Source organism: Schistocerca americana, chromosome 5 (assembly GCF_021461395.2).
Source record: "Schistocerca americana isolate TAMUIC-IGC-003095 chromosome 5, iqSchAmer2.1, whole genome shotgun sequence".
Taxonomy (NCBI): Eukaryota; Metazoa; Arthropoda; class Insecta; order Orthoptera; family Acrididae; genus Schistocerca; species Schistocerca americana.
In genome coordinates this window covers 309,861,743-309,878,695 of record NC_060123.1, presented here as the reverse complement: position 1 = coordinate 309,878,695, position 16,953 = coordinate 309,861,743, and the positions used below count along the sequence as shown (strand labels likewise).

Genomic DNA, 16,953 nt, shown 5'->3' with positions numbered 1-16,953 from the left:
AAGATTAATTTCTATTAATTTTAAAACTACTGCAATACAATTAGTATGGTTGCAGATAAATATTGTGAACTATGTTCTTTAATATTAGTAATATAATGTTCCCATTGTTGTTGTAAAATACAGTGATACTGTTATTAAACGTAATTAAAGTGATACATTGTTATCGAGGTCATTAATATTTACATTAAACAGCACAGCATGTACTTACAAAGAAAATGGTCACTTGGACCACATCGGCAGTTCTAAGTATAGTACTAGTTCCGGCGGTTCTAGTGTTAAGTAAGTGTTCCTACATTTCATTAGAACCAAAACTGGTGTTAAACCTGGAGGGCTTCTATCAGTCTTGAATTCTCATCTGCTTAGTTAGTGTTAATATATTAAACTGATTTTTAGTAACAAGCACACCTATCAGCATCTGCTTTTTTCAATGTTGGGATTATTACTTTCTTCTTGGAGTTGAGGTGATTTTATCTGTCTCAATTATCCTACATATCAGCTGGAACAGTTATGTATGGTTGGTTCTCCCAAGGATCGTAATAGCTGTTGTAAATGTCATTTAAACCAGATGCCTGTTTCAGTGAGTCTTTCAATGCTCAGTCAAATTCTTTTCATCTTATCATACGTTCCAAATCATCTTTACGAATTTCCTCTTCCCTATCCACAATACTTCCCTCAAGTTTCTCCTTTAACCATTCCTGCTGTGCCATTCTGTAATATCTGATAATTTATGTCCTTCAGACATTTTTATTCCCTTTCATTTTCAACATTTTTAAACTTTCCTCTCATTTATTAAATTTAATATATTGCACGTTATCCAGTGGTTCCTCCTGGACCTTGGCTTTTTGCATAGCTGTTTCTCTCCTGTCTTCACTATCTGATCTCTCAAAGCTGCCCATTCATCTTCTATTTTACTTCTTTTGCCTATTTTAATCAACTGTTGCCTTATACCCCCTTTGAAACTCCTGATAACCTCACTTTGTTTCAATTTATCCACATCCAATTCCTTAATGTCCTATGTATCTGTGATTTTTAAAATTTTAATCCACAGTTTATTATCAAGAGATACAGTCAAAGGCCACATCTAGTAATGGAAATGTTCTGTTATTTGGATTCTGATTTCAAAATCTCTACCTTACCATTGCAAATGGCTGAAAGCAAGGGGAAACTATACCCATAACTTTCCCCAGGGGCATGCAGCTCTACTGTATTGTTAAAAGATGATAGCATGCTCTTTAGTACAGTATTCTGGAGATAAAATAGACCCCCTTCAAATCTCCCAGCAGGTTCTACTCAGAAGGATGCTGTTATCAGGAAAAACAAAACTGGCACTCTATGGTGCAAAGTGTGAAATGCTAGATCTATTAATCAGGCAAGTCGGTTAGAACATTTAAAAACAGAAATGGATAGGATGTAGTTAGTTATAGTGGGAATTAGCAAAGTTCAGTGGCAGATGGAACAAGACATCTGGTCATGTGAATATAGGGTTATAAATACAAAATCAAATAGGGGTAATGTAGGAGTACATTTAATGATAAATAAGAAAATAAGAATGCTGATAATCTACTATGAACAGCGTAGTGAATACATTATTGTGGCCAAGATAGGCACTAAGACCACACTATCCACAGCAGTCCAAGTTTATATGCCGACTAGCTCCACAGATGATAAAGAGATTGAAGAAATGTATGATGAAATAAATGAAATTATTCAGACAGTTACGAGAAATGAAAATTTAATTGTGATGGGGATGGAATTCAATAGTAGGAAAAGGAAGAGAATGTTAAACAGTAGGTGATTATGAAATACTGTGGGGAAGAAATGGAAGAGGAAATCACCTGGTAGAATTTTGCACAGAGCAAAATTTAATCATTAACACTTGGTTTTAAAATCATGAAAGAAGACTGAACGCATGGAAGAGACCTGGAGACACCAGAAGGTTACAGATTGATTATACACTGGTAAGACAGAGATTTCAGAAACAGGTTTTAAATCATACAACATTTCCAGGGGCAAATGTGGACTCACCACAACTTTTGTGACCTGTATAATAAAATTGAAAAAAAATTTCAAAAGGATAGGAAATTAATGAGATGGTACACAGATAAGTTGAAAGAACGAGAGATTGTTTAGAGTTTCAGAGAGAGCTAACTAGACAGAGGGAGGAAATACAGCAGAAGACGTTTGGATAACCTTGCGAGATGAAACGGTGAAGGCAACAGAGGACAAAAGGGGGAGGGGGGAGAAGACAAGACCTAGTACAAAAAGATCCTTGGGATACCACAGAAAATATTGAATAAAATTTATGAAATGAGAAAATATAAAAAAGCAGTAAATAAAACAGGCAAAAGGAGTACAAGCTGAAATATGAGATTGGCGGGAAGTGCAAAATAGCGAAGCAGGAATGGCTAGAAGGCAAATATAAGGATTTCGACGCATATTTCATTGGGGGATTGATAGATAATGCCTACAGGAAAATTGTAGAGGCCTTTGGAGAAAAGAGAAGCAGCTGTATGAATATCAGGAGCTCTGATGGAAAATCAGTACTAAGCAAAGACAGGAAAGCTGGAAGATGGGAGTAGTATATAGAGAGCCTATACAACGGAGATGAACTTAAAAGCAACATTACAGAAAGGGAAGAGGATGTAGATGAAAATGAGATGAGAGGTATGATACTGTAAGAAGAATATGAGAGAGCACTGAAAGGCCTAAGTCAAAAGCAGGCCCACAGCATATACAATATTCCGTAAGAACTACTGATAGCCTTGGTAGAATCAGCCATGACAAAAGTATTCTATCTGGTGTGTAAGATGTATAAGATAGGTGAAATACCCTCAGACTTCAAGAAGTGTGTAATAATTCCAGTTACAATCAAAGCAGATGCTGGCAGGTGTGAATGTCACCAAATTATCAATTTAATAAATCAAAGTTGCAAGATACTAACAGACGAATGGAAAAAACTGATAGAAGCCGACATCGGGGAAGATCGAGACCAGACGTCATTTATAAGAGTCAAAATGCAGTGGTTTAGAAGGGAGTGAGACAAGGTTATAGCCTATTCCCACTGTTATTCAATCTGTACATTGATCATGTAGTAAAAAAATTGGGAAGGAATTAAATTCAGGGAGAGGAAGTAAAAACTTTGAGAGGTTTGCCAATGACTTTGTAACTCTGTCAGAGACAGCAAAAGAACTTGGAAGAGCAGTTGAACAGAATGGACAGTGTCTTGAAAGGAGGATATAAGATGACCGTCAACAATGGAGAAACAAGGATAATAGAATCTAGGCTAATTAAATCAGGCGATGCTGAGGAAGTTAGATCATGAAATGAAACATTAAAATCAGTAGGTGAGTTTTATATTTGCGCAACAAAATAACTGATGATGGCAAAAATGTAGAGAGGGTATAAAATAGAGACTGCCAATGGCAAGAAAAGCATTTCTGAAGACGAAAAATTTGTTAACATCAAATATAGATTTCAGGGCTACGAAGCCTTTTCTGAAGATACTTGTCTAAGTGTAGCCATGTATCGAAGTGAAACATGGACAATGAATAAGAAGAAAATGGAGGCTTTTGAAATGTGGTGTTACAGAAGAATGCTGACGATCAGATGTGTAGATCGTGTAACTAATGAAGAGGTACTTAACAGCATCGGAAATACAAGAAATCTGTGGCAAAGCTTTACTAAAATAAGGCACTGGTTGACAGGACACATTCCAAGACATGAAGGGATCACCAATTTACTATCAGCAGGGAGTGTTGGGGGTAGAAATCATAGAGAAGACCAAAAAATTAACACAGTAAGAAGATTTGGAGGATGTGGGTTGCAGTGGTTATTCAGAAATAAATAGGCTTGCACAAGACAGAGTAGCATTGAGAGCTGCATCAAACTAATCTTTGGGCTGAAGACCACCACCACCACCACCACCACCACCACCACCACAACAACAACAACAACAACAACAACAAAAATGGTTCAAATGGCTCTGAGCACTATGGGACTTAACATCTATGGTCATCAGTCCCCTAGAACTTACAAGGGAACCTCCCCATCGCACCCCCCTCAGATTTAGTTATAAGTTGGCGCAGTGGATAGGCCTTGAAAAACTGAACACAGATCAATCGAGAAAATAGGAAGAAGTTGTGTGGGACCACGAAAAAAATAAGCAAAATATACAAACTGAGCAATCCATGTGCAAGATAAGCAACATCAAGGTTACTATGAGCCCAGGAGCGCCGTGGTCCCGTGGTTAGCATGATCAGGTGCGGAACAAGAGGTCCTTGGTTCAAGTCTTCACTCGAGTGAAAAGTTTAACTTTTTATTTTCAGTTTATGTGACAAACTCTTATGTTTTCATCACTTTTTTGGGAGTGATTATCACATCCACAAGAAAACCTAAATCGGGCAAGGTAGAAGAATCATTTTACCCTTTCGCCAAGTGTACAAGTTAGGTGGGTCGACAACGCATTCCTGTCATGTGACACACATGCCGTCAACAGTGTCGTATAGAATATATCAACGTGTTTTCCTGGGGAGGAATCGGTTGACCTATGACCTTTCGATCAAATGTTTTCGGTTCCCATTGGAGAGGCATGTCCTTTCGTTTACTAATCGCACAGTTTTGGGGTGCGGTCGCAAAACACATGCACTAAACTTATTACAGTGAACAGAGATGTCAATGAATGAACGGACAGATCGGAACTTTGCGAAAATAAAGAAAGTAAAATTTTCACTTGAGGGAAGACTCGAACCAAGGACCTCTCGTTCCGCAGCCGCTCACACTAACCACGGGACCACGGTGTTCCTTAGCTCAAATTGTCCTTGAAGTTGCCTATATTGCACATGGACTACTCAGTTTGTATATTTTGCTTATTTTTTTCATAGTTCCACACAACTTCTTCCTGTTTTCTGGATTGACCTGTGTTCCATTTTTCAAGGCCTATCCACTATGCCAACTTATAACTAAATCTGAGGGGGGTGCGATGGGGAGGTTCCCTTGTTAGAACTACTTAAACCTAACTAACCCAAGGACATCACACAACACCCAGTCATCACGACAACAACAACAACAACAACAACAACAACCATTACACAATGTATCTGAAACATTCCAATGTCTCTCTCTCTCTTTCACGTTCACAACCTTCTTTCAAGATTCTTAAGCCAAGTGTTAGCAAATATTAAATGGTTCTCTCTGCAAAATTCTATGACACAGCTTCATCATTCATTCCTTTTGCCCAGTGAATACTCTCCAACTAATTTTTTCTCGCTCTTCCTTTTTCTACTATTGAATTCCAGTCAGTCATCGCAATTATGTTTCATCTCCCTTAAAAATATGAATACTGGATAAATAGATACATTCAGAATTTTATAAACAATCACTGTTAAATTTCAAGTTCTTTACCATAGAAATTTCAAAGTTTATTTAGTACAAAAATGAAATTCCTATCACATTACCTTGATGAAATATATTTGCTACTACTTTATCACTTCATATCTCCATTCATGATACACATGGTCATGTCATTTTCGACCACTTCCTTTCTCTTTAGCCCTACACCGTCACGTTTTTTCTTTTGTGTCACATCCCCCCCCCCCCCCCCTCTCTCTCTCTCTCTCTCTCTCTCTCTCTCTCTCTCTCTCTCTCTCTCTCTCTCTCTCTCTTTTATACTTCGTTCGTGACAAAATATGACGTTTCATAATTTATCTCCTCTTTATAATGATTTATTAGGATTTACGAAATATTTATATTTTACTGGACATTTCAGTCCCTGTACATAGAACAGTCGAAGGGGTCAGTCCAACACCATTGAATATATGTAAATAATCTAATAATGAAGCAGCCACAGTCAGCAATAATGCAGAGTTCTTGTTACTCACTGATGCAACTTCACATATGCATATTCAACACATTCCAATACCAGAGTGCAAGTTTATATGTGGACAAGAAAAAAAAAAATCCCGGATTTCCCAGTTAAAAAGAACAGTGAGTCATGTTCAAACACAGCCTTACGAAGCACTGACATCACAAATGTAACGCACTTTTGTCAGCCAATCATAGCTCAAGTCACATGATCTCACCAGCCATCAACAGCAGACAATCAGAGTTTAGGACACATGATGTAGTCAACAAATAGCAACATCACTGTTAAGTAGTACAAAAACACAGATGGGAAAAGTTAATGGTTTAAATTAATAACATACAGTACAGATATAAGAGAAGCTAGCTTTCACATATAACACTGGTTGTCAAAAACATTTTGCTGTTTTGTTTCTGATGGTGTGGTTAGGGAGAATCCTAAGCACACAGCTTAAATTTCAGCAGCTGCATATTTCTAACAAGCATGATTATAAATTTCAATGCTGTATAACATTTCCTGGGTTACCTGGCTGCATACAAGTTCCATCGAGCACTTCGCCACTTTTCACAGAAAAGTCAATTACAAGTGAAATTGCTCAAGAACTCACTCTGTCCTTTTTTTAATGATAATTATACTTTTTGGCATCATTATTTGCATAGTTTGTAATCTATGAAATAACTAAACTAAATATGGCAAACTAAACTTGAAGCTTGGTCTTTTTTAGCATGTGCTACTCTTTAAGTTATATTAAACACAAATGTCCCAGTCAAATTTTAATTAATGGCATATGGCTAGTCTTCTGGACCCGAAATTTTCCTAAGCGGCTGGTCTTCAAAGTGTTATGTTTTGAATGAGAGTCAAACACTCAGAGATTTAAGAAATTCACTCGCACATTCTCAAATGTAAGTAATTCATCTTGCTTAAAAGAAAATTTATTGTGAAAGTAATGCTTCTCAAACCACCATCACAATATTTTCACAATATTTTCCCCAAATGTAAACTGTTATGATGTCACGCTCATCAAAAGCAGTTTGTTGTTATGAAGTATTGTATAGTCTTCATCCTAAAGCCTTTGACACACTTTGCTATCAGCAGATGCTTGTGTGAGCACCGTGTTTTGTTGTTGCAAAAGATGTATTTTCTTTGCAGCTAGTCTTTTATTCTCTCATGTATGTTTTAATGCTGTAGTATTATTCTGCAGTAGTTGGCTAAAGTAAAATTATTTGTTAAAGTATCAGTTCTTATGAAATTCTTTGCTACATATCAGTTCTTACTAGTCAAAACTACGAAAATTTAACCAAAAACTAAATAATGAAAAATTCTCAGAATTCTAATTTTTTTTTTTTTTTCAGATGAAAAAATCCTTTGTTTTTTCCAGGTTTCCCAGTTGTCCTGTAGCATATATGCTACATATGTGCGACAATTTATATTTTGTCACTGAGGTATTATTCTTTGTGCATGAAAAACATTTTCGAACATGACTCATCAAGGCTAGCTCTTTGATGAAGAAATGTAACTTCTCTTACAGAATTCCAACATTGAATCAGAAACTGACTTCATTGATGACAATTTGTCAGCCAATCATAGCTCAAGTCACATGATCTCACCAGCCATCAACAGCAGACAATCAGAGTTTAGGACACATGATGTAGTCAACAAATAGCAACATCACTGTTAAGTAGTACAAAAACACAGATGGGAAAAGTTAATGGTTTAAATTAATAACATACAGTACAGATATAAGAGAAGCTAGCTTTCACATATAACACTGGTTGTCAAAAACATTTTGCTGTTTTGTTTCTGATGGTGTGGTTAGGGAGAATCCTAAGCACACAGCTTAAATTTCAGCAGCTGCATATTTCTAACAAGCATGATTATAAATTTCAATGCTGTATAACATTTCCTGGGTTACCTGGCTGCATACAAGTTCCATCGAGCACTTCGCCACTTTTCACAGAAAAGTCAATTACAAGTGAAATTGCTCAAGAACTCACTCTGTCCTTTTTTTAATGATAATTATACTTTTTGGCATCATTATTTGCATAGTTTGTAATCTATGAAATAACTAAACTAAATATGGCAAACTAAACTTGAAGCTTGGTCTTTTTTAGCATGTGCTACTCTTTAAGTTATATTAAACACAAATGTCCCAGTCAAATTTTAATTAATGGCATATGGCTAGTCTTCTGGACCCGAAATTTTCCTAAGCGGCTGGTCTTCAAAGTGTTATGTTTTGAATGAGAGTCAAACACTCAGAGATTTAAGAAATTCACTCGCACATTCTCAAATGTAAGTAATTCATCTTGCTTAAAAGAAAATTTATTGTGAAAGTAATGCTTCTCAAACCACCATCACAATATTTTCACAATATTTTCCCCAAATGTAAACTGTTATGATGTCACGCTCATCAAAAGCAGTTTGTTGTTATGAAGTATTGTATAGTCTTCATCCTAAAGCCTTTGACACACTTTGCTATCAGCAGATGCTTGTGTGAGCACCGTGTTTTGTTGTTGCAAAAGATGTATTTTCTTTGCAGCTAGTCTTTTATTCTCTCATGTATGTTTTAATGCTGTAGTATTATTCTGCAGTAGTTGGCTAAAGTAAAATTATTTGTTAAAGTATCAGTTCTTATGAAATTCTTTGCTACATATCAGTTCTTACTAGTCAAAACTACGAAAATTTAACCAAAAACTAAATAATGAAAAATTCTCAGAATTCTAATTTTTTTTTTTTTCAGATGAAAAAATCCTTTGTTTTTTTCCAGGTTTCCCAGTTGTCCTGTAGCATATATGCTACATATGTGCGACAATTTATATTTTGTCACTGAGGTATTATTCTTTGTGCATGAAAAACATTTTCGAACATGACTCATCAAGGCTAGCTCTTTGATGAAGAAATGTAACTTCTCTTACAGAATTCCAACATTGAATCAGAAACTGACTTCATTGATGACAATGATGTTTTTGTACCAAAGACAACTGATGATGAAGATTAAGACATTGTGAACAAGGATGGATTAGAGGAGGATGATTTGGATGTTCATCTACAACAATCCTTAACTCATCACAGCAGGCCTGTACAATGATGGTCATTATGGATGAAGCTTAGTGGGAGATAACCAATTTTTCACCTTTTGGCAGAAGCTTAGCTGTGAATGTTCTAAAAAGAGATAAATAGTCCCACTATTTGTCAACAAATACATGATACTGTGATCTGGGTTTTTGGTCTTATTTTTTACAAGCAATGCAACTTCCCATGAAGAAACACACAGAATCAAATGTTATGTCTGTGAATGATCTTTTGTTGCATTCTGGGGGACCTCCTTTTATCAAGGATGTTATGACAAGGAACAGATTTCAGAGCTTCTCAGATTTCTCCATTTCAATGAAAAATCAACCCGAGTTTGAATGCCTACCAGCCAACAAAATGGCTCTTGTATCTGAAATTAGGGGAAAGTTTATAGAAAATCCTGCTCGTTCTGACTGCCATGGAGTAAATATAACAATGGACGAGCAACTATTAGCAAGCAACCCAAGACGCACGTACACTGAATGCATGCCCAATAAGCCTAATAAATATGATATGAAATTCTGGGTTGGTGATGATGTAGCAACAAAGTATATATGCAATGCTTTCCCATGCCCTGGAAAAGAGGGCATGCATACAGAGAAGCAACCACTCAGAGAGTAGGTCATTCTGTGTCTCATGGAGCCATTTCTAAATCAAAGAAGAAATGTGACGACAGAAAACTTCTTCATGTCTCTGCAACTTGCTAAAATAAAACTTTATCGGTTGCTACAATGAACATGAATCGTTACAAAATCCCTGATGAGATAAATAAGGCAAATGCTGAAAGGCATTCTCCCACCATCCTGTGCCATACTGGCAACAAAGACTGCAACATGAATGTATCTCAAAGAAAGAAGAATATAAATGTCCTTTTTTTTAGTATACTACAGGCTGAAGTAGCAATAAGCAAATAAAAAAAGAAGAAAACTGAAACCATAACATTCTGAAATGCAACAAAGTGCAGAGTAGATTGGTTGATCAAATAACCACAAAAATAGTATATGGTTGACGTACATCATATACAACATTTTGGACATGGCAGCAATAAATGCATAGGTCACATACAAAATAAATGAACAAGAAAATGGAAAGGATGAAGTTCATACTTCAGCTGGCATACGAACTCAAGGGAATGAAAAAGCAGGCAAAACAACAAACAGAAGAAGAGGATACAAAACCAAAATCAACCAGAAAGTGAAAGAAGTGGCAAATGAGCTTCTGCAAAGGGAACAGTGACAAGTGTGGTAAGTGTCACAGATCTGCATGTAGAAGATGTGTCTGTAAAACTAAAAACACATGTGCTAAATGTGTCTAGCAGATTCCAATCATTTGAATAAAAAGTACAGCAAAGCCCTGTGTGGAACACAACTGAGCATAATATGGACCACACATATAGTCTGATTGAAACAAGTTGTCACTTGAGAGGCAGCAGGCTGCACGGCTCCAGCTACCAATGAAGCAATGGGAGCCTGGCACAATCGACTATCAATGTGTTGGCACTTCCGCTGCACTGCCCTAAAGCACAGCCAGTTGCCAGAGTGCCATAGTAGTGAGAAATTTGCAGGAGTGGCTTTTGCTTCCTTTGGATTAAGTGGTGGAGCAAACTGCAGCTGCCCTACAAATCAGCAAAGAATCAGTGATAAGAATCTGTAAGTTGAAATTTGCGGAAGAAGAATCTCAGGCAAGTCACCTGAATCGGAGACACCTGGGAAGAAGAGGCGCCTTGAGAAGAGTGTCACAAATCTCAACTCTTTTCAGAAAGATGAGTTTTGGAATATCCAACACTCAACATGCTACGTGCTGCATTTGTAGCAGTGGATCTATTTCAGGATAGTAAATCGTCCTTGTTACAAGTCATGAAGAAGTTAGGATTCTGCTATACACTGTTGTGGCTGCAAGTTATTAATGGAATGCCAACTATACGACCACGGCGGACGGAGCCATCACTCCGACGTCATCTCAGACGCCATCGCAATCTGTTCCACCGCGCGACCGTGGCGCGGGGCGCGGACGGCGGAGGGAGCGCGCCGCGGGCGGAGGGTATTTAATTCGGCCAGCGCCGCGACCGAACCCAGTTCCCTCTGAGCAGCCATAGCGTACGGATCTCCGTGCCGGCACGTTCACAGGAGCTTAGTCCGTCAGTTCACCTGATGATGGCGACATGTATGATCGCCGAAATATTGTGCCCGTTGGACACTATAGACCGGCAGCACACCCGTGGATATTTTGACTTTATGTAACAAGATTCAAGAAATGGATATTTGAATATGTCGAGTTAAGTGTTGCCAAATACAGTATAACCCAGCTTTTATGTTCCCAGAATTAGCATTTCCCCACCATTTATGACATTTATTTATCCGTCCCATCATATTTCCTATGCCCACAATGTTAATTTTCACCTCATTTTGTTTCAACATATTTATAGTTTTCCCGCAATTAAGAAAAAATGTTTGTGGAGAAAAAACGACGCTGGCACGATGCTGGTCATCAAGCAGTGTTTACACGTGGTTAAGTTTCTTGACACCAGGGCACTCTACTCAGCAGATTTGAACCAGTAAACATGTAAAAGATGGAAAAAAATCTCCCACCGCTGCCAAGCTCTATTTGGCATGGTGGCTGATTGGAGTAACTAGGTTCATTCGAATGAAGATATCGTTTCCATTTCCATACTGTCTCTAATGCAAAAATACATTTTCGTGATTGTTGTGATCATCGTGACACTTTTGTCGAACCATATTTAGTGTGTTTCAGCATATGGCCACTTGGAGTGCTAGTTGACACCGTCATTCACTTTGCTTTGCTCAAATGGTTTTAGTTTAAACACAGCGCCGGTTACGTATTTTATTCATGCTGAGCAAAACATGTTTTGAGAATTTATTCTCGTTGTGAAGTGCAGTATTTGTTATTTTCTGTGATGTTACACAAGCAAACAATGCGAGTGATAGTTTGCATATGTGTGCGGTTTTCTACATAACTAATGAGGCAAAGCATCTAATAACCTCAAAAAGATGACTATGGTGCAAGAGATGCAGAATAACACATTTTCAAACACCACACAAAATACTTATGTACACATTTGCACTTGACAACGAGAAAAAATTCTTGAAACTGGTCATGCTAAGCATGAAAAAGTATGCAACAAGTGCAGTATTTCATTATTTAAATAATGAATGGCAGCTGCTGTCTTTCAAAAACATCAATTATGAAACATGAAATTGAGTGAAACTTCCAACTTCCCAGATAGTTATCAGTTCCAGTCACATCAGAGATTTTTATTAAATACTAAACCATCATTAGATAACAAACAAGTCCCTGACAAGTCTTTTGATGGCTGTTATGTACATATATCATACATAAAGTGCCAGGGGGGGGGGGGGGTATCCTATACAAAACTTTTACAGTTTAATTTCCCTCATTTTACATTTTCCCACATTCCCTTGAAAAGAGTAAAAGCGGGGTTTCATTGTAGTTTTATTAAAACTTGCTTCTTTATGAAGGGGTCTATTCTTATTAGTGTTCCCCAATATCTGTTCTTTTTAAAACAAATGAGAAATTTTATTCAAGCCAGCATCCAAAAGTGTTTTAGACACTTAATATAGGACAGAGAAACATTTAATCTGTTAAAAGGCAAATGACACATTTCTTCTTTTCACAATATTATTTTAATTGCTCCAAAAGTGAGGCAATTTCTCTTTCAATCAGAAATCATGTAAATTTAATTCATCAGGTCTCTGCTACTTGGTGAGTATTACCACTCAATGAAAATTGGGTCACATTCTTTCTGCCTGGCATGAGTATTATCCCCGTAAAATGGTGATGAACATCTACAAAAATTTAAAGAAAGTTGCAGAGACTGTGATGCTCCATATTCCAGCAAGCAACACCATCTTTATTTTACACTTGGGCAGCATCAGGTAGGCAAGAAAGGTATACGATTTAACTACGTACTTTTATGTATGATGTAGGTAATAAAATGGTGGTGTCTTTTCAGTTTGTTTCATGTCGCAAGGGGAAGATCCTGGCAAGTGATCCAGTGGTGTTACACTGACAAACAGTGCGGATCACTAATCGCAAGAGCGCTGACGATCCGCGACAGCTAGAACACTGTGTCATCACCATCAGCATCTTCTCTGTGCACAATTATAAAATTGATTTTTAAAATAATTTATGTAAAAATATCAGTTCAAAAAAAATCTTGAGCTTGTAATGACCACTGCATGTTATTCAAATACCTTGTGAATAAAGTGAGTGTTATTTTAAATGGTGATAATAATGTCTATTGAGTAGTGTATTGTTTGTATCAACAAGCAAAACAAAAATTATTTCAGTTTTACTTCCTAAGGAATAATTTTAAGTAGCCTTTGATTGCTGTATTTAACCGAAGGACAGGACTTTGATTTTAACTTCTGCTGATCACTGCACACAACTCTGAAGTTATTAGGGAGTAAGTTTTTGCTGGAATTATGTTGTACATCAGAACATATATTGAACGTTTTACCGGTTTGTGAATAAGTGTCTGAATTAACAGTTTTGGAAAGTTAGATTAAGGAGAAACATAACTACTCTAAAATGACTAACTTTGAACAATACGGAAAAATAGTTTCATTTTATTGCTTGAGCCTACATTTGTTCTTGGTGGCAATTCCAGAGTATTCTCAGAACAATATGGTTACACAAGCTTTGCTTCCTGTGGCAGAATTAATAGTTTCAGATGATTGGTGTGATTGACAGCAAAGTGGACATAGTAGTTTTAAAGAGTAAACAGTATTACATTCACATCACAGATATTAAGTGATATTTTAAGAGGAAATCAATTTAAAGTGATATATGCTTCAATGTTGTGCAACAGTACTGTCAGTTGTTATCGGTGGGTGATAGAATTTAACAATGTGATGTGTCATTGTTTTAGTGAAATGGGGGGGGGGGGGGAGGGGGGGGGGGGAATTACATGAAAAGCAGAAATTGAAATTTATTTTCCATTAAGAAAGATAGAAACTAATTATGAAATAATTTCATACAAGATGTGGTTGCACCAATTAATGCAGTAGATACACCAACAAAAGAATGCATTTGCAGAACATTAATTAATTTATAATACACCTGAAGAATGAATATAATGTCTTATCATGTTCAGAATATACTCGCCCGACTCAGCTGGTTATTAAAGACAGAAAGGCATTCATTAATTGCATTGACTGACTGTTTCGTCGCTTCTCGGAAGAATATTTTATACATTACAAATTAAAACAAACACAACATTGTTGTAATATTCTACGATATTTACTATTTATTTCACAAACTAGTTTTCGGCTGTTATGCCATTGTACCTGATGATGATGCAACTGCTGAAAATCGATTTGTGAAATAAATAATAAATACTGTAGAATATTACACCAGTGTTGTGTGTGTTTTCAGGCATCTTTAAATGCATTCAATTATTCATATTATATTAACCGAGACAGCACGTAGTTGGTGGTGCATTGCATCGCGACTAACGACGAGATACATCACGGTGAAATAATGGAGGCAGTTACTGGCATTCATTTCCCTAAAATGTCGCATAAAACTTATTACCTAATTCTGATCACACAGTGTATCAGGTTTGAAAAATAGAAAGTTATTAATAAAGGGAAGGAAATACAGCATACCAAACTCAAACATAAAAGAGAGGCCTTCATGAAAATGTTGAAACGATTAGCAAAGTACTAAACAGAAATAAGCCACTTACCTGTAGTATTAGCTTCACCTGGTAATTCTATATCGGAATCAGGTGATGGAGAAGGAGCATTTACGTCAGGAGATGGGATAGGGCTAGCTTCTTTCAATGTTGGTATCATTTCATCCAAACGACGTTTCAAATTTTTCACACGACTGCCAAAGTTCCTGTAAGCCTGCAAATAATGAATACCATTTACAATGAAGAAATAAGCTGTATTTATTTATAGAAAAAAAATTTTTATATTCAAAATCTTTCTGAAAAATTTTAAGAAACAAATATTTTATTTATTACTCAAGTTACTGATAACAACAACTTTCAAGGAATAAAAACATGTATCTATTCCCAAATTTCATGTAACTTCCATAAAGTTATTCAGCTGTGTGATTATTCATATCATACATATAAAAATATCTTACATTTGCAACAACTCTTGCTTCCCCCTTCTGTGTGTTATAAAAATTCTCCCCCTGTTCAAGAAGATCAATGAGGACTGCACGCTCCTTCATTTCTACTTCAAGGGCATGTATGTAAGCCTCCATCTTACTGATGCCACAGTCAACTTCTGCAACCATGTCATCTCCCTGTCTTCTATCTGAAACAGATAATTTTAATTAGGCTACGGCTCGAAGAGTTACACAGGTAAAGGTTGTGGTACATATATTCACATTTGGTGGCAGAATGGTCCGCTGTACGTTGTTTCCACATACTTGCCACATTTGGGGATAACTGTGTCCAACAAATGTAATACACTGAATAGCCAAAGAAACTGGTACATCTTCCAAACATTGTGTAGGGCCCCGCAAGCACGCATAAGTGCCTTAACACGACATGGCATGGACGCAACTAATGTCTGGAGTAGTGCTGGAAGGAACTCACACCATAAATCCTGCAGGGCTATCTATAAATCTGTAAGAGTACAAGGGGGTGGAGATCTCCTGTGAACAGCATGTTACAAGGCATCCCAGATATGCTCAATAATGTTCATGTCTTGGGAGTTCGGTAGCCAGTGTAAGGGTTTAAAATCAGAAGTGTGTTCCTGGAGTCAATCTGTAGCAATTCTGGATGTGTGGGGTGTCGCACTGTCCTGCTGGAAATGACCAAGTCCATCGGAATGAACAATGGACATGAATGGATGCAGGTGATTAGACAGGATGCTTATGTACATGTCATCTGTCAGAGTTGTATGTAGACATATCAGGAGTCGTCACATGTCACTCCAACTCCACACCATTACAGAGCATCCACCAGCTTGAACAGCCCCTTTTGACATGCAGGGTCCATAGATTCATGAGCTTGTCTCCATACCCATACACGTCCATCCGCTTGATACATAGGCAATAAAAAAATATAACATTAAAAATTACAATTTTTTTTTTTTTTTTTTTTTTTTTTTTTTTTTTTTTTTTTTTTTTTTTTTTTACAAATATGTATACATTCTAACTAACTGATTAAAGGGAACAAACTGTATAGATTTGTCATGACAAAAATGAATAAATAATTTCTTTAAATTTTCTAATTTTGCCACAACCTTTGAAGCTTCACTCAACATATATGCTCTTTTTGTTTCTAATTCTTCAATTTCAGCTTGATTTAATTAGTTCAATAATCGTTCCCCCTTTTTTTCTTTCACTTTCCCTTGCCTTATGTTTCATATCTTCTTTGTACAAAGAATGTACATTGCGAAAACAGTGTGTAAGACCGAGCAGTCCACTGGTGTACTGCCAGTTCATAGTGCCAGTTGGACACTATAAACCGGCAGTACACCCGTGGACCATTCAATCAACAAATATACCAGGAGAAACTGAAGACTCACAGAGTATAAGACTTTTATCAATGCTGAAACTGCCAACTCCATTTTCGTTGTGGACTGCGTCGTATGTGTATCTTTTTTTCCGTTTGATTTTCATCTATAATTTCAGAGTTTACACAGAAGCCTCACTTGCCAGAAGCATTTCCACATGAGATTATTAAAATAATTTGCACAAAATCTCAGAAATTTGGGCACGGCTTTGAAGAGAATTTGATTACATTAATTCAGAATTTATCAAGATGATTTTCACTTCTCAAAAAACACTTCATTTCGTCTTCAATTCTATTTTCTCTGCAGGTCTTCAATTCTATTTTCTCAGTAGATCTCCACAAATTCAAGTTTGACACAGTCTGCCTTTGGAACCAACATTCTTGCATTTGATACCAAAATTTAAGGACATACTACCAATCTTCTTTGAGCTGCTTCCTGGTTTAATGCGATTTGTGGATTCAAGCAGAAAATCACACAAATTATGTTGTATTTAAGCAGTGATCTTTC

At 36.7% G+C, this 16,953-nt stretch overlaps 1 protein-coding gene across 2 annotated transcripts in view; it reads right to left on the bottom strand.

Annotated features, from left to right (window-relative positions):
• Nucleotides 1-16,953, bottom strand: part of LOC124615947 — a 166,290-nt gene that overhangs the window by 48,883 nt on the left and 100,454 nt on the right. For both annotated transcript variants that reach the window (XM_047144147.1, XM_047144148.1), the window contains exons 5-6: nucleotides 15,062-15,237; nucleotides 14,655-14,817 (exon numbers count right to left, since the gene is read on the bottom strand). In XM_047144147.1, the coding sequence (XP_047000103.1) occupies nucleotides 14,655-14,817; nucleotides 15,062-15,237 (339 nt within the window). The remainder of the gene's footprint in view (nucleotides 1-14,654; nucleotides 14,818-15,061; nucleotides 15,238-16,953) is intronic.